This window comes from Dromiciops gliroides, chromosome 4 (genome assembly GCF_019393635.1).
Source record: "Dromiciops gliroides isolate mDroGli1 chromosome 4, mDroGli1.pri, whole genome shotgun sequence".
NCBI classification, from domain to species: domain Eukaryota; kingdom Metazoa; phylum Chordata; class Mammalia; order Microbiotheria; family Microbiotheriidae; genus Dromiciops; species Dromiciops gliroides.
Genome location: NC_057864.1, coordinates 409,762,077 through 409,780,869, shown reverse-complemented (window position 1 = coordinate 409,780,869; position 18,793 = coordinate 409,762,077). Strand labels below are relative to the sequence as shown.

Sequence of the window (18,793 nt, the reverse complement as noted above, 5' to 3'; positions counted from 1 at the left end):
ATTTCTACTTTAGTTTCATGAAGGTTAATTCTAACACTTCCCTCTTTTATTGGTCTTGTTCCACAGCAGTTACATGGGAACAATATTCACTTTACGGATGGCTACGAGATCAAGGAGGACATAGGAGTGGGCTCATATTCGGTGTGCAAGAGATGTGTGCACAAAGCTACTGATACCGAGTATGCTGTGAAGGTAAGAAACTCTCCCACCAGAGATGTTGGGATTGAGCAAAAATGCGTGTGTCAACTACTCTTTTGCAGTATCAGCATCTTGCACTGACGCATTTGAAAAATGAGGCTAGATTTTGTTTGCATTTAGTCTTACCCTATCTACCACCTTCACAGGGTTTTCGTCAGGAGAACATTTTGGAAACTGGAACATGTTGTGCAAATGTAATGTGATCTATTATTTTTGTTATACTGAGAAATGCCAAACCCCATTTTCATACAGATTGACTTATTCCAATTTAAGTTGTTGCAAAATATCATGCGGTCTACTGCTTCTGCTGTTTGTTAGCCATTTATTAGACTTTTTGGTCATTCTCACAGTACAGGCAATGCTCACTATCAGTGGCCTCATATACATCAATATACAAACCCATATCAAATTGCTTGCCTTCTCAATGAGGGGAGGAGTGGAGGCAGTAAAGGAGAGAATTTGAAAGTCAAACATTTTCTATCATTATACAACCTAACAACTATAAATGAAGTTCCTGCTATATGCTAGGCACTGTCCTAGGCCCTGAGTATGCTAAGACAATGGGGAAATAGCCCTTGCTTTCCTAGAGTTGGTAAAGTGGGAAGGGGAAAGATAGGAGGGGAAGGAAAGGAAATAATCGTTTATTAAGCACCTATTTTGTGCTGGGCACTGGGCAAAGCATTTTACAAACATCATCTCATTTGATTCTTACAAGTGCCCTGTGAGATAAATGCTATTATTATCATCTCCATTTAATAGTTGAGGAAACTGAGAGATTAATGTCTTGCTGAGGGTCACATGACTAAGTAAGTATCTGAGTCTGGATTTGAACTCAGGTCTTCCTTACTCCAGGTCCAATTCTCTATACTTCCAGGATTTGGGAGGGAACAAATCATATTTACTGACACCAAATTCTAGTTAATGCTGCCTCAAATGGCCTAACTTATAAATCTTCTCTAATCTCCCTTCTAAGACCAGTAGGTAAATATGACCATGTAATCAACATTGTCTGCAAAGGCCCAGAGAAGCCAAAAGCTGACTACACCCGCTCATGCTCCCATCAAGCAAGGATGGGGTTTTTTTTGTTGGTTTTTTTTTTTAATGAGGCAATTGGGGTTAAGTGACTTGCCCAGGGTCACACAGCTAGTAAGTGTTAAGTGTCTGAGGCCGAATTTGAACTCAGGTACTCCTGACTCCAGGGCCGGTGCTTTATCCACTGCGCCACCTAGCCGCCCCAAGGATGTTTTTTTTAAACTTCACTGATAACTCAATTTTGTTGTCAATGGATTCCTGCTAGTTGGCTTTAGCCTTAAGTGACAGTTACTAAATTAAAGATTTGTAGTTTCGATATCTGAAATACTCACTTCAGGGTTTATTTCTTGGGTAAAACTCAAGATAACGCTTGTTTTGCTGTCTACAGATGGATTGTTGTTTTTAAAATATTGAAGTTTAAAGCTCCTCTTCCCCTTTCCCCCCAAACCAAGAGAATGTGTTTTTCAGCACTTAATATGTCAGATACACAAAAGCATATTATGGCTAGCTGTGAGATGCAGTAGCCTCGATGAGTACTTTAAAACCAATTCTTTATCATTAATTATTATTATTCATAAGATGTCTGAGTAAGGAAGGGAAAGACCATAGCTGTCATGTAAGTCTTCTATGCTTTGTTATACATTTGTATAACACTTTACACTATGTTGGTTTCTTTAAAAAAACATTGGGGGGCAGCTAGGTGGTGCAGTAGATAAAGCACGACCCTGGATTCAGGAGGACTTGAGTTCAAATCCAGCCTCAGACACTTGACACTTACTAGCTATGTGACCCTGGACAAGTTACTTAACCCTCATTGCCCTGCAACAGAAAACATAGAGAGAAAATGATACCTTTCCAATGAGTAGTAATAGTAGCAGTAGGGGCAGGTAGGTGGCACAGTGGATAGACCACTGACCATGGAGTCAAGAGGACCTGAGTTCAAATGTCACCTCAGATACTTACTAGTTATGTGACCCTGGGCAAGTCACTTAACACCAATTGCCTTAAAACATCTGGGGCCATCTCCAGTCGTCCTGATGTATATCTTGTCACTGGACTCAGATGACTCGGGAGGAGAGGGTGAGGTTGGTGACCTTGCACAGTCCTCCCTCAGTTAAATCTAATTCAGTGTAAGTCATGACATCACATCACCCCAACATCATGGTCCTCTTCAAGAACAAAGGACAAATGACAACAAACAATACTAGCAGTAGTAGAAAAAGAAAACATTCTTTCTATCACTGATTATGCCTTTTTTTAAAAAAATATATGCAGGGGCAGCTAGGTGGCACAGTGGATAGAGCACCAGCCCTGGAGTCAGGAGTACCTGAGTTCAAATCTGGCCTCAGACACTTAACACTTACTACCTGTGTGACCCTGGGCAAGTCACTTAACCCCAATTGACCCACCAAAAAAAAAATGCAAACAATAACTGCTGAGAAATTCAGAGACCTCAGAACTAAGCCTTATAGCCATTTATTGAAGACAAAGATCTGTAATACCTTTTGCAAGAAGACAAATCCTAAAGCAGTAAACAAGCTCATTTGAGACACCTACCCTCACACTATTGAAACACCCAGCTATGTCAGGAAAGACACAAGCCAGAGACACAAGCCCTGCTGATTTCATTTGGACCAGGAGTTTATGGTTTCTTGCCCCATTTATCTTGATTTTCTCCATCAATAAAAAATGTGTTTAAATAGAGGAAAATATAAATTTGTGCGTTCAGCTCCTGGATTTATAAGTAATGCCTGTCTGAAATCTTGAACATATTAGGAAAGGTTAAAGGAGGGAGATGTTCAATGATTTAAGGAACCAGAGCAAATTGGTTTCTTTGCAGTGACTGAGTGTTAGTGCAATGTCAGGATATCTACCAGGAAGCTTCCTGGCAAAGGAAAAGCAGGTCAAGTTATGAAATAACTGCCTATCCAGCATTAACATAAGGCAGGTATGGGAGTGAATGGGAGTGAATGTGACAAGTCTGGGGTGATTAGAATAGAGAGTTAGGAAACAGAATGTCAGCCTAAAATGCAGCAGTTTGGCATATTGTTCCTCTGGAATGTGCAGGAGATGCCTAGCTGCGGTTGGCCTCTGAGGGTGCTCTTGTTATTTAAGCACAAATTAACTTTTTTTAACCAGTTTTCATCCAAAACAGATGCCTGATGTGTGAAACAGAACCCTAGACATCTTCTCCATGGAGTTTTTCCCAATTCCCCTCTCCCCCAGGCATTTGTACCCTTCCTCCCAAAATGTTTTTTATTCATTTTGCATATAAACAACATTTACTTATAGTATATAGAGATTTCTTACTATACAGTATATATTCTCTGACTATATTGTACATATGCATATTTCACTTACTGGAATGTAAAGCTCTTTGAGGGCAAGGAGACTGTTTCCCTTTTGTATTTGTATTTCTTAGTGCCTAACATAGTAACTTATAAACAGTAACTTAATAAATGTTGATTGATTTACCGATTGCTACTTCTACTATTTAGGCTAATCAGCTAAAGCTGGATGTATCCAAAACAAAGTCCCTACTGGTGAAAGAATTATGTCCTGTGTTTTTCACAAAAGTACTCATGTGTCACTACTGAATGAAGATGCCATCTGAATCCAGTAGAGCATTGATTTCAGTGCTTTTTACCATTTGTTGTACAATGTACAACTTAATGTACAATATTTTTATTTTATTCCAAAGATCTGGTTGGGATCAAGCTTTGTAATGCTGATTTCTGGGCATGAAATAGATAGGATTTAGAAAGGACTTTCTAAATTGAGATCTAGGAACTTAGTCATTAATTTTACTGCAGTTAGCAATGGTAAAAGAACATCAGAAAAGAGTTTTTAAAAATTAGATATAGGGGGACAGCTTGGTAACGCAGTGGATAAAGCACCAGCCCTGAATTCAGGAGGACCTGAGTTCAAATCTAGCCTCAGACACTTAACACTAGCTGTTAAGTCACTTAACCCTCATTGCCCCACCCCCCCAAAAAAAGTTTTAAAAACTTAGATATAAAAAAAGAGGATCAGTCCCTTCCCCTCACCACATCAACCCAATTTTTTTTTAATTTAAAGCCTTGAACATTACTAGGCAAAATCAGTTAGGGGGTATCAGCGGTGACTAGCCACTCCCTTTCAGAAAGCACAATGGATCATAAGTTACTATCTGCAAGGTCCTTGAATAAATGAAAGATATATAAGAGCATCTATGTTCAAACACCAGAGATTGTTCAGTAAGATAGAGATCATCACACAACATTCCCTCTCTAACCTAAAGCTATTTCACAGGGACCTCATAAAGCTAGTAGAAAGCTGCGGGTATTGGAATGAATGACAACACTCAGTTTGGTGCCTTATTTATCTGAGGGCTGATTCATGTGTTTGGGCACCTCTTAAAGATGCAATGGCTGCCAGGAGTGATGTGGCCAAGTGCTCATTATTCAGGATGAATTTCTTGGTTAAATAAATTGCATCAACAGGCTAAAGGCCAGGGTTCTTTTTTGCATTCCATATTTCAAACACAATGAATATTTGTGATCGCTAGGCGATTAACCCTTACAACATCTGCAGGAGCTAACTTGGTGGGTAGTCAACATTTTTATTTCATTGATGGATGGTTACGCAGAAGAACAGTGGAGTTAAATGTCTTTCTGAGATGAAACAATCAACCAAATAAAAGTGTGTTAAGTACTTACTATGTGCCCGGCATTATGCTAAGTGCTAGGAGTAAAAGCATAATGATTAAGTAGTATCTGCCCTAAAGGAGCTATCGTTCTTCCAGGAGAAGTAATATATACACAGATACAAAATAACATGAAGGAAATACAAATATCATATTTATTATGCGCGCACGTGCACACACACACAGGGGTAGGATTCTTTCACTAACGAAATAGCTTCAAACCTCTACTTCCAATTACCTGCTAGACATCTCCATTTGAAATGGTACCTCTAACAATGAAGATCTACAACTGTTCTTGAATTTATAAACTTAGAGAGTTCTGTAGGGGAAATGAGAGGTGAAGGGCAGCTGCGTGGTTCAATGGATAGAGTACCAGGACTGGTCAGGAAGACTAGTCTTCATGAGTTCAAATCTGGCCTCAGACACTAGCTGCATGACCCTGGGCAAGTCAATTAACCCCATTTGTTTCAGTTTCCTCATTTATAAAATGAGCTGGAGTAGGAAATGTCAAACCACTCCAGTATCTTTGCCAAGAAAACCCCAAATGGGGTCACAAAGAGTCAGAGATGACTGAAACAAGTCAGTAACAACAACAAATGAGAGGTGAAGTGAAATCATGAATCTAGACAACATTTTTTAAAAAAACAAGATAATAGAAGTAGCATTGACTGTGATTGTGATTTGAAAAGGTTTAGAACATGGGGGATTTAATGGAGTATCAAATGCCTCCTCAAGGAGAACCGGCATGAATCTGTAGTGTAACTAAATATCCTAAAGGCTACCATGGCAGTCCGGTCAGTATGCCCTTCAGGTATTAGAGGTGAGCCAAGGAACATACCAGTACACTAACTGCTAACAGATCACACCAGGCAATTTGTTTAAACATAGTGCTCACACAGAAACATATTCTATTTGACCATTCAATCTCTCCTGGGTCCCATATCTCCCACACCATGGGATATATAATGGCAAGTATGTTGCCAATACCTTAATCAATCTTGAGATGCATAAGTCCACTTGGCAATAATGACCTTCAGCTAGGTGGCACAAGGTATAAACATGAGCGCATTCTTTATATACAATAAGCAACAGGAGTCAGCCCAAAGAAACCAATCCATTTGGAAGGTGAAGAAATTGATCAAGAGAAATCAAGCAATTGTAATAGAAGAGTCAAATACTGTGGCACATGGGATATGGAAAAAAACAAGACGTTTCTAGGTAAAACCAGGCACCAAATTAAAAGGTTAAAAAAAAAAAAACAAGAAGGGGCAGCTAGGTGGTACAGTGGATAGAGCACCGGCCCTGGAGTCAGGAGTACCTGAGTTCAAATCCGGCCTCAGACACTTAACACTTACTAGCTATGTGACCCTGGGCAAGTCACTTAACCCCAATTGCCTCACTTAAAAAAAAAAAAAAAACCAAGAACATTCTATTAGTAATAGATAGCGCAGATTTCCCAGCTATGTTGGCTAGGTCTCCTGGATGGAGATGGTGATTTTTTAAGATATCTTCAAAAACACATTTCCAAATGATGTAGTTAATTATTTAAAATAGACTAATATTTTAAATAGTCTCATATATAGGTCCTAAAATAAATGAGACCAACTTTGGAGTAGAAATGACTAGGCGATATCCTTTGGGATTGCCCCCAAATTAAAATGAATCCACCTGAGTTGCTCTTTGAAGGTGAAAATGGAGTTGCCCTTTATCCAATCCTTAACTGCCTTCCCCATGCTAACTCCAAGTTTGGCTCTATATGATTAATGTCTTCCAGATAGCCTAAAATATAAAATCTAAGTTAAAGAAATCTGATTTTCTTTTAAAGCCTACTTTTTTTTTTTTCAGTGAGGCAGTTGGGGTTAAGTGACTTGCCCAGAGTCACACAGCTAGTAACTTTAAGTGTCTGAGGCCGGATTTGGACTCAGGTACTCCTGAGTCCAGGGCCGGTGCTTTATCCACTGCGCCACCTAGCTGCCCCTAAAGCCTACTTTTTAACCCATTGTCAGAAACCTATTATTTGAGCAGATGTATCCTACTCTAGGGACAGCTAGGTGGCACAGTGGTTAGAGTACCAGGCCTGAAATCAGATCTTCCCAAGTTAGTCTCAGACACACTTACTAGCTGTATGACCCTGGGCAAGTCACTGAACCCCATTTGCCCCAGTTTCCTCATCCATGAAATGATCTGGAGAAAGAAATGGCAAACCACTTCAGTATCTTTTCTAAGAAAATTCCAAATGAGGTCACAGTCAGAGACAACTAAAATGATTCAACAACAACAATCCTACTCTAGGGCCAGGAACAATTTAATTGTGATATAACATCCCATTAGTCTAATACAAAAATCTAATTCAACTGTTATTTATATAAGTAACTTTATATGACTTATGAAAGGAAAGTAAATTTTACAGAAAATTAAAAGAGCATGGCCCATTACTTTATAGACTAAAACTAATAAGCAATAATGTCAGTCATGGAAAATAAGGCTAGAGGGAGCAGCTAGGTGGCACAGTGGATAAAGCACCAGCCCTGGATTCAGGAGAGCCTGAGTTCAAATCCAGCCTCAGACACTTGACACTACCTGTGTGACCCTGGGCAAGTCACTTAACCCCCATTGCCCCATTAATTCTAGAGATCTGAAAGTGACAAGAATTGATTTTGATGAAAAAGGAGGCTATACTGCAAAAAAAAAAAGGGGGGGTGTAAAATCATTACCCCTTAAAGATATAGAAAATTCTCTTGTAGTATTGGGTGATTTTCTGAGGTATCTAGGGCTTAATATATAGCCCAGTGCATTTTTAGGCAGTTCCATTTTATATGAATGGACTGAAAAACACAATTCTTTGGTGAGTGATAGCTGATCTATTATAGCCAAAGTTTAGAGTGGGCTCTCCAATGTCTCACCTTCCCTCAAATGGTGTCTTAACTGGAAACTAAAGGAAAAGAGAGTCTGTGATGAAAGTCTGCAAAGTTATTGTTTAATGCCATTCTAATACCTAGAGTTAATTTATCAAGAGAACTCATTTATCCTATGTCCCTACACAATAATGCAGAAGAGGAAAGAGAATAAGCCTTTATATAGCACCCACAATGTGCTGGGAGCTTTGCTAAGCACTTTTTACAAATATTAACTCATTCAATTCTCACAACAACTCTGTGAGGCAGGTGTCATTATTATTTCCATTTTATAGTTGAGGAAACTAAGGCAAATAGAAGTTAAGTGACTCACCCAGAGTCACAAAGCTAGTCAGTTGCTGAGACCAGATTTGAACTCAAGTCTTCCTGGGTCCAGACCCAGCATTCTATCCATTGTGCCACTTCACTATCTCAATACACCTGAAGCAGCAAAGGCAAGACAAGTGATGTACCTAAAACCTGGAAATGAGAACAGAAGTATCCAACTTCAGGCATAATTTATGGCCTGTTTATTTAACTTTTTTTTTCGGGGGGGTGCAGGGCAATGAGGATTAAGTGACTTGCCGGGGGTCACACAGCTAATAAGTGTCAAGTGTCTGAGGCTGTCTTTAAACTGAGGTCCTCCTGAATCCAGGGCCGGTGCTTTATCTACTGCACCACCTAGCTGCCCCCCTTCCTTAAACTTTTAATATCTTATCTGCTGACTAGATTTTACAGCAGTCATACAGTCACGCAGAGCAGATAGAAAATCAAGGCAGAGTTGTCAATCTAGAACTTAATGTTATGTGGCCATTAAGGAGAAGTACAAACAATTTAACAGCCTAAATTTGAAGGAATAAAATTTGAGATTCTCTTCTATTTTACTATGTAAAAGTAGATATTTTAATAAAATATGTTTTCAAATGTGTGTTTTACTTTCAAATGTAAACATAAAATAAAACTATTTTCATAGTTATTTGTTTCAAAGTCATCAGAGCAAGCCCCAACTAATAAAAAAAGCAAATCCAATGCAAGGCCAAAGCCTCCACTTTAGACGCAGCATCCTGAGAATTGCAATGGAACAAATGCTAAGTCAAAGAGGTCCATTAGATTGATGAAGGAGGCATCTGTGAAATTTCAGTTCAGGGAAGCTGCAAGTTACTTACTCCTGAAAGCTGGATTTAAGCCACTGAACTAGAGATGTGATCTTCCCAACATGAGACTTTATTATCACATGTGGTATTAAACAGGCTAGCCTGGTTTGAGTTCAAGAGGAATTCTTGTATTGCTAAATTAGATTCAGCAATGGCCAGACCTGAAATCATGTGCTGTTCTGATATCAGTGTTTTAAGAATCTAAAAATAAGGTATTTTTAAGCACAGGGAAAATGCTAGGCAAAGAGAAAAAAAAGGATGTGAAGATTGGGAGGTAGATATGTAGAGGAAGCTAAATTAACAATCTGGAGAATAGCAGAATCAGCCGAAGACATGATCACAGACTAAAAATACCTTCACACTCTCAGTGCAAATACAGGGAATTGTTCACAGCCTCTGAAGATAGGACAGGGAGCAATGAATTCAAGAATTTTTTTTTTTTTTACAAAAGACAGCAAATAAGCTAAAAAGCATGGAAGAGTTCTGGCAGTAATGTTGAATGTGGAACAGGCTACTCAGGAAAGGGGTGGGGAAACAAACTTTTCTACATATAGTAAAATAAAAGTCAGAGAAGACAGGAAAAGTATAGTTATTAATCCTTTGTGACAAAGCAGTGAATCTTGTTCATCTGAATACTTTCTAGTTCTACAAAATAAAAGAGCTTTGAATGAAATGAATTACAGCATGGATGATTCTCCTGAAACATTAATTGTTAAGTTGCATTGCCAAATACCTGCTCTTGGGAAGGCATGCAAGTTTAGTGGGTATTTAAAATTCCTCAAAGGAGCCAGTAAGGAAGGTTGACTTCTTTTTGACCCTAAGGAGTCTGGTGAGTCCATTGATACTTTATCCTAGGCAATTTACTTTTTGTTAATCTATGACTGCAAATTAATTTAGCTTTGGTTATAGATTTTATGAAAAAAGTCATAGTTAATTTCTTCCTTGGGGAAAACTTCTGCATAAAAAATTAGAAGTTATTCTGAAAAAAATCAATAAGGACTATTTTCTTTGTATTTTTTATGTAGAGGAGTTTTTAAAAGTAACTTAAAGAAAGCAAGGTTAAGAGACCTTGATCATTCAAATTAGAACTATTTCTGTATCTTTACTTACGCTCTGTTCTATTTATGTATTTCTATATGTAATTTACAAATGAAGTACCTGTTATGTGTACCTCTCATTTGACAAATATACTCATTATTACTGATATGGGGAGAAAGCACGTGGGTCCTTAAGATTCCTCTGTAAAGAATTACACTCTAGCTCTAGTCTTATTTAGGAATAAAAGAACAGGTTTATTGGGGTACAAGAGAAACTGGCCGGGAGGAAGGTTTTAGAAAAAAACGCTTTCCTCCCTGACTAGCTTGGCGAGTGCCCTTTTATAGGGCTAAGATGGCGTGAGTAAAAATATCCCACTTCTGGGGTACTTTGGGCCCACAACACTTCAATGCAAAAGAACCCTCTACCTCGCAAGGAAATCCACTCCTCTTTGGAATTGCTCCAATTGTGAAGAGGTTTTTCTTTACATTCAGGCAAAACTTTCCCCTTCTAACTTCCTTTCATTGTTACTCATTCTGCCCTGTAAGTCTAAGTACAAGTCAAATCTCTCTTCTATGTTATTAACATTTCCAATAATTAAAGACAGCATTCCCTGCCCCGCAATGTCTTCCCTTCTCCAGTCCCTTTAACATCATGGTCACCCTCCACTAGACACTATAGTTTTTCATTGTCCTTCCTAAAATATAACACTCAGAACTGAACATAATACTTCAGAGTAGTCTAAACAATGTCTAACACTTACTAGACATTTGATTATCAGGACAGACTATAGCAGCATTCTGCTTCCATTGGTATAGGCACAAAAAGCATTAGTTTTGTTGGGGTTTTTTGGATGCTCCATCATCCTGTTGACTCCTACTGAGGTAGCTACCTCCTACTGAGGTAGCAGTCTCTAAAGCCTCCATGTCCTTTTAACAACATGTGTTGCCTACCATACCATAACTGTAAGGCTAATTTTCTGAACCCAAGTGTAAGACTATCCATTTATCATTTCAAATTGCTTTTGATTAAATTCATACAGGTTTTTCTATCCTGGTAAAATCTTTTGGGATCCCAGTTCTTTCATCGGTGTCTCCTAATTTTATGTGTGGAACAAAATAGGCCCAAGGAGAGAACCCTATGGTACTTCACTAGATACGTTCATCCACATTGGCACTGCTTTGTAGATTCACACTCTTTGGTACAGGTCATTAATCTAGTTCCAAATTCAACTAATTATGCTATTATCCAATCCACATTTTGCTATGCTGTCCACAAAGGTGGAGAGGAGCTTTCTTAAACGCTATCATGAAATGTTATGGCTACAAATTCCACCTATCGAGTAATATCATCCAAAAAAGAAGGAAACTAAATTAATCTGGAATTATTTGTTCTTACTAGTAGAATATAAGTTATTTGAGAGTACAAACTATTGTCCTATTATCTTTGTATCCCAAAATGTAGCATAGTGTCTTGCACAGAATCTTGCACTTAATAAATCTGTCTTGGATGAATGAATAGAAGCTCCTTAAGGGAACAGACCATGTCTCATATTTCTTTGTATTTCTCTCAACACTTAGCGTAACACCCTGTAAGAAGTCAGCACTCAGTAATTATTCATTGACTGATCCTGAACCCAAGAGATGATCTACATTGAAAAAAATTCATAATCTTCCCAGGTTCTTTTGCTGACATAATTCATCCTATTTCTCCATTGGACTTTTTCATTAATCATTGCAATTTTTGTTCCTCTTGTTTTGTTTTTATCAAAAGGCAAAAGTATGAAAGGGATAAATCATGTGTGATGATCAGCTCTTTCTATAAGGAAGTCCAACCTCCAGAATCTTTCAGCCTACTTTCTAGACTTCCTTTTCAAAAACACATTTTCATGAGATGATTGAAAATGTTTTAGTCTTGTTTCAATTCCAAGTTCACATGCAAATAAAAGGAGGTTATGGGTGTTAATAAGGGCATGACTTTTCACACAATTTTTAATTATAGTGATAGATTTGTCCAATGGATTCATGTGATCTTAATCAGAAATTAGCTCTCCCTAGAATGAGCTCAAATTTATATTCATACAGTATCATTTTACATAATGTTCCCATATCTTCACTCATTTTCATACTGCCTCGACAACCCCCTCCCCAAAAAGGAATGAAATTAAAGCAGATTCTTGATATGAATAGAACTTATTTTTAGAAGGAAAACCAATTGAAATGAAAACCTCACTTTCTCCAGCAGAGCAGAACTCTGAAGTTCTTTCTCTGTGTCATTTATTTACATTAATTGTATATAAGTTATCTGTTTAATTTTTTAAAATCATTACATGCCCCATAATAACTCTTTTTTCAAATGTGGTATTTATCCTTTTGACAAGTGAAAAGCAACATCCTGAGCAGGCCTGATGTGAATAAGTACTTGAAAATTATGAATGAAGAGTCTTTGCATCAAGGAGTTCATTCTCTCTCTCTTCCTTTTTAAGTACCTCAAGCCCCACAAATAGTACAATGCAGAGAAGGTGGGAAGGTAAAGCCACACCAGAGTGATGATTTGAAGACAGAAAAGTGTCTTTGGTGTCTGTAGTCTTCCCACTCTCAATCCCTTTCCTATCTTTAGTAACAAAACTTTCTCCTCCCTGTCAGCTGTCTTTCTGATGGTTTCTCCCCATTCCTTCTCCTTCCCTTATCAGGACCTGGTCTCAGAAAAGATTCATAGTTTTAAGAGACAAATAACTGAGAGCTAAAAAGCATCACTCCTCCCAGGAAGATTTGCATTTAATAAGGGGGGCAAAGTCCTCAACTAATGAGGGTAAATCTCTGATGGCGAAAATTTCAGGCATTATACAGTGAGAGGGTAAGGAGGGTATTTGTGATTCAATAGGCCTCCCTAGAATTCCTAAAAGTGGTTGCCTACTACATTTAAATGAGGAGTTAACTGGCAGAAACAACCCCTGTGATCTGCCATTCTCATCATCAGCAAAAATCATTGACTAACATCCATCAATGAGGAGATAAGCCCAAGAGCTCTTGGAATAGACATACTTCCAAAAATACTGACCTCGCTTCCAACTGGGTTCCCATCACCATCATCTCCCCATGGAGAAGGGGCTTTTCATCCCTACCAAATGCCAATTGACTTCCACCCAAGCCAGCCTAGCTAAAGCAATGAGTCATCCTGAGAGAGGCAGGAAACATCATGTACATGGTGAACAACTGCTATCTTCATCTTGGCTACCACCTCTCCTCAGACCTCAATGGAGACAGCCCAGGACCCTGAGTTCAGGATTTCCCAGAATAGCAATGCCACTCAGATGTTAAGCCTTGCTTCCAACCTGGCCCCCACATCCATCATTGGGGGGAAAACCTATTGAAATGTCAACCTAATGATTGTTTCTGCTGCTTCTGCAGCCCCTACCTCTACCAGCCACAGCTACTGAAGACCTAGCAAAGAAAGCTCTTGCCACCAAAGACCTTGGAACTGCCAAATGGTTCAACATCAGAAGTAGATATGGCTTTATCAGTGTAAATAAAATTAATGAAGATGCATTATGATCTGATTTGCCACTGCAACCTAAGGACCACTGTACTTTCCATCTGACTTGCAGCCAGAACCTTCTATATGTGCTGACTTCCCCTATTAGAATGAGAGTTACTTGAAAGCAAGGGCTACTTTGCTTTTATATTTCTATCCCAGTGCTTATGAGAGTGCTTTGAACATAGCAGACACTTAATAAATGTTTTTTAATTCATTCAACCAATCATTCATTCCCCACAATAACCAGAGAAGGAAATCTGTTGTAGGTGGTTGGTTCTCTTCTGTTCTCATCAAGGTGTCCATTTCAAATTCTGAAATTTTCAGCATATTTCTCTGGGTTTGGGCCTATTTATGAAAACAGTTGCTATTTGTTACCCATTAGGGCTGATATTATTGTAGCCATGTTCTAATATAATTCATTAATATCTTCTAAGAAAGAGAATAAATACCAATTATAGATAGAAACTACATTCAGGGGGCAGCTAGGTGGCGCAGTGGATAGAGCACCGGCCCTGGACTCAGGAGTACCTGATTTCAAATCTGGCCTCAGATACTTAACACTTACTAGCTGTGTGACCCTGGGCAAGTCACTTAACCCCAATTGCCTCACTAAAAAAACAAAAAACAAACAAACAAACAAAAGAAACTACATTCAGGATAGACATTAAGCACACACATACCACCTTAGGGAGTAAGTGATTGATAGATAGATCATGCCCATTTCTGATCCTTGTTTCTACAAAACCAATAGCCCCCAGAAGGAAAGGCAGGTAATAAATTACCCCCCGATTGACAATGTCTATTGTTTATATTAATGAAACATCAGGAGGGATTATAGAATAGTCATGGTTTCCTCACTTCCTGACAATGCCTCCTTGGACTTTGTTATTTAATAAAGCATATGAAAGCTGTAATACTCAGAGCATCTGAAACCTGCTATCCTTACAGCTTACTTCACCTTGAATGGAATACAACAGCAATTCCAGGAAATTGAGCCCACAGAGAACAAATCTATTTATAGTGAATCTGGTGGCTCAGTTCCTTGTTTTCCCAAAACAACATAGGTTAAACCCCTGCTTATGGCCTTAGCAGCACACTAGCACTGCATAAATCTTTGTTCAGTAATCAGGAAAGGTATTCATCCCTCTTTGCTAACTCTCTCTTCCACTTGGGCTTTCTTGATAGGGTGACTAAAAAAAAAAGTAGTATCTGAAAGAAAATAGCCCCGAAGACATAGCGATTGGTACTTCCTGGCACAATTCAAAGTATAAACATTCGGGAAAAATGCCTTTTAGGTGCTGTCAGTGCATGTGTGTCTTTATTGAAGTTAAATGTGACTTGTGCCCTTGGACAAATTGCTTCCCTTCTCTAGGTCTCACTTTAATAATCTGTAAAATAATGAAGCATTTGGGCATGATGATCTCTAAGGTCCCTCCTGATTCTAAGTATTAGGAACCTGTGAATTATAAGATCTTAGTTGTAATCTTACCCCCAATCATTTGTATTTTCATTATAATAAGAGCTTGATACAAGGGAAGTGGGATGGTTTGGAGTCAGACTTCTTCCTCCCTACCTGTAGCTCTCCACAACCCACCCACCGCAGCATCAATCTGAAGATCATAATGATCCTTGGCATGAATCCCAAAAATGAAACATTGGGGCAGCTAGGTGGCGCAGTGGATAGAGCACCGGCCCTGGATTCAGGAGGACCTGAGTTCAAATTCAGCCTCAGACATTTAACAATTACTAGCTGTGTGACCCTGGGCAAGTCACTTAACCCCAATTGCCTCACCAAAAAAGAAAAAAAGGTGAAACATAAGGATAAGTGCATGCACATTTGAGGAGGCAGCATGATGTAGTAAGAAGAGTACTGTCCTGAGACAGGAGTGCTAGGTTCTGGTCTTGAATCTTCTCACTAGCCATGTGACTATGGCCAAGTCATTTAATTTCTATGGACTAGAAAACCATTAAGATTTCTTCCACCGGGGGCAGCTAGATGGCACAGTGGATAAAGCACCGGCCCTGGATTCAGGAGTACCTGAGTTCAAATCCGGCCTCAGACACTTAACACTTACTACCTGTTGTGACCCTGGGCAAGTCACTTAATCCCAATTGCCTCACCAAAAAAAAAAAAAAAAAAAAGATTTCTTCCACCTCCAATAGTATGTATGAGTCTGGGATTCTAGAACCTCCAAAAAGTGGCAAACAAGAAGTTCACCTTAATCCCTGCTTTCTAATGAGAGACACAAGACACGATATTTTTCATTTATATGGGACCACAGAGAAACTAAATCCCCATGAAATGAAGGGATTTGCTCAAAGACCAAAGCCTTCTATCTTATGCATTAGTTCTCTAGTCACTAAGAATAGCCTATATTTCTCCTCTGGGAGGAATCAGGCTGATTTTGAAAACCAAGTCTAGAAGGACAAAATGTGCTTTTAAGGTTCCTGTTAACTACACTTTCTTTTCAAGTCTTGCACTAATGGAGGTGGGCATTCTACTTTCAGAGAGGAAATAGTAGAGCCAAATACTTGAGTTCTAATTCAGACTCTGCTCTTCACTCACTGACTGTGTGACCTTGGACTAGTTGTATTCCCCCTTGGACTTCTGTTTCCTTCAAATTATAATTCAAGGCAGATGTTTAGAGAAAGAATAATTAGGACAATTTAGCCTCTAAAGGATTTGGGGAAATGTTCAATCATTTCATTTGTGCCCAACTCTTCATGACCCTGTTTGGAGTTTTCTTGGCAGAGATACTGGAATGATTAGTCATTTCCTTCTTCAGCTCATTTTACAGATTAGTAAACTGAGGCAAAGAGTTTAAGTGACTTGCCCAGGGTAGAGTTTAGTGTCTGAGGACAGATTTGAACTCTGTCCTTTGAAGATGCATCTTCCTGACTCCAGACCTGACATTCTATCCACTGTACCACCCAGCTGACCTTGGGACATATACATCGAAGTTTATTTAGCGACTGAGTTTCTACAATGTTGAAATATATTTCAGCTCATGTCTTGCCTCAGATACATACTGGCCATGTGACCATGACTAAGTGTTCTGGCCAACTCTCCAAGACTATAAATTGCAGTGAAAATGCTAACCTACATTGGTAGGGAGAGTTCTTGACCTGAGAGTTAATTCTTCCATTGAAATCTCAGCTCCAGTCCCTCTCCTCTGCCTAATACTCAAAAAATACAGTTTTATGCTACTTTTGATCTTAACCACTGAGGTCAATGAGGAATGCTTATAGCTCAGATAGGATTGGGTACTGGACCTGGAATTTCATTTGTATAAGCCACTCCCAGATGAGGATGCTCTTTCTATCCGTGGAGGTCCTCATGACATTAGAAAGAATCAGAGCACAAAGCGACTTGCCACACATAGCCAGCATGGGTCACAAGTGGCTTTGAAAGCAGTTCTTCTTGGCTCCAAAGGCTACCTGTCTTGCACCTACACCAAGATGCCTCCCAAACACCTTCCCTGACTAGGAATTAAATCAAGGCTGTGGTGGTAAGAGCAATGGACCCTTACCCATTAGACTGGTGGTTCTCAAATGTTTTGTTCTCAAGATCCCTTTATGCCCTTAAAAATTATTAAGGATTTTCCCCAAAGAACTTGCATTTATGTAGCTTACAGCTACAATTATTTGCTACATTAGAAATTAAAACATCTTGGTATTATTATTAAAATAGTTCTGACCTCATGGGCTACCTACAAGGGTCTCAGAGATCCTCAGTGGTTTCTAGGTCATACTTTGAGAACTTTTGCAGTGGCATACCAGACAACCCAGAGATAAAGTGCCTTTGTGTTACCTTCTTAGCAACATAACCTCAGGAGACCTAGAGGAAGGTCGTGAGCACATTGGGAAGGCTTAGCTGGCTTGTTATCTGTGCTTGAATATCACAGGGTAGAAGAGAATACCAAAGTCGATAACCTCCATTTTAGCCAGCAGATGGGGGACTCCAGAGGCAGTCTTAGTGGATAAAGAAACAGCCTCAAAGTCTGGAAGATCTGAGTAATAATAACAATAGCTATGTGCCAGATGCTGTACTAAGCGCTCTAAAATCACTATCTCACTTGATTCTTACTACAACCCTGGGAGGTTTGGGGTTATCTCAGTTTTACAAATGAAGAAGCTGAGGCAAACAAAGGTTAAGTTACTTGCCCAGGGTCACAATGGGAATAAGTCTCTAAGGCTGGATCTGAACTCAGGTCTGGCTAGCACATAGGGAACCACTAGAGGCAACATATGGATAAAGAGCCATCCTCAGAAGAAGTTCTGGGTTCAAATCCTGTGTCTGACACATACTGGCTGTGAGGCTGTGGGCAAGTCATTTATTCCCTTGGTGCCCTTAGACAATTCTCCAGGTACTGAACAGCACCACCAGAAGGAATTTCCTCTTAGAAAATTCTGAATCCCCGTGATATGTCTAATACAAAAAATAATAAAAATAATAATAGAGGAACTGTCATTTATATGTTGTCATCAGATAGTCTCTTGATCAGTTTTCAGTTTTATTTTTTTACTGGCACAACAAATATGAATGAAGTTAATTGGGGGGGGGGGCAATGAGGGTTAAGTGACTTGCCCAGCTAGTCAGTGTCAAGTGTCTTGAGGCCGGATTTGAACTCAGGTCCTCCTGACTCCAGGGCCCGTGCCACCTAGCTGCCCTGTGAAGTTCATTTATCCCACAGTAGTGCCTAGGAACAGCCTACCTGAGATCCAACCTCATGATATAATAAAAAAATATAAGCTTTCAATCCTTTCTCTTTTTTAGGGTAATACATTGTTGCAGAAGTTATTTAATTATTATAAACAGACTCAATGTCTTCCCTAAAATAATAACATATTTAAGTAGAATTTATTGGCCTATGGATTGTTAGTCTATAACAACAATATAGACCAAATACCTACAAACCCCTATGAGGTAGATATCACATATGTATCATTGTCCACATTTTACAAGGCAAGGAAAAAGGCTCAGAAAACTTCAGTGACTTGTCCATGTTCATCCACTGGTGTCAGGGCCAAGATTTGAACTTGTATCTCCTGGCACCCTCTTTCCACTCAGTAGGCAATCAGGTGAGCTGGAATCTGGTACATGTGCCTGTGTGCGCACGTGCGTGCACACACACACACACACACACACACACAGAGATCTTGTATTAGAATAACAGAGGCTCTTTTTCATTATTTAGAGGTTTATATCATTGTGGACTCATTCAATCACACCCTGTACAAGCTATCAGGGTTTGACA

At 39.2% G+C, this 18,793-nt stretch overlaps 1 protein-coding gene across 3 annotated transcripts in view; it reads left to right on the top strand.

Annotated features, from left to right (window-relative positions):
* Positions 1 to 18,793, top strand: part of RPS6KA2 (ribosomal protein S6 kinase A2) — a 599,568-nt gene that overhangs the window by 551,297 nt on the left and 29,478 nt on the right. For all 3 annotated transcript variants that reach the window (XM_044005229.1, XM_044005231.1, XM_044005230.1), the window contains one exon: positions 67 to 192. In XM_044005229.1, coding sequence (XP_043861164.1) covers positions 67 to 192 — 126 coding nt within the window. The remainder of the gene's footprint in view (positions 1 to 66; positions 193 to 18,793) is intronic.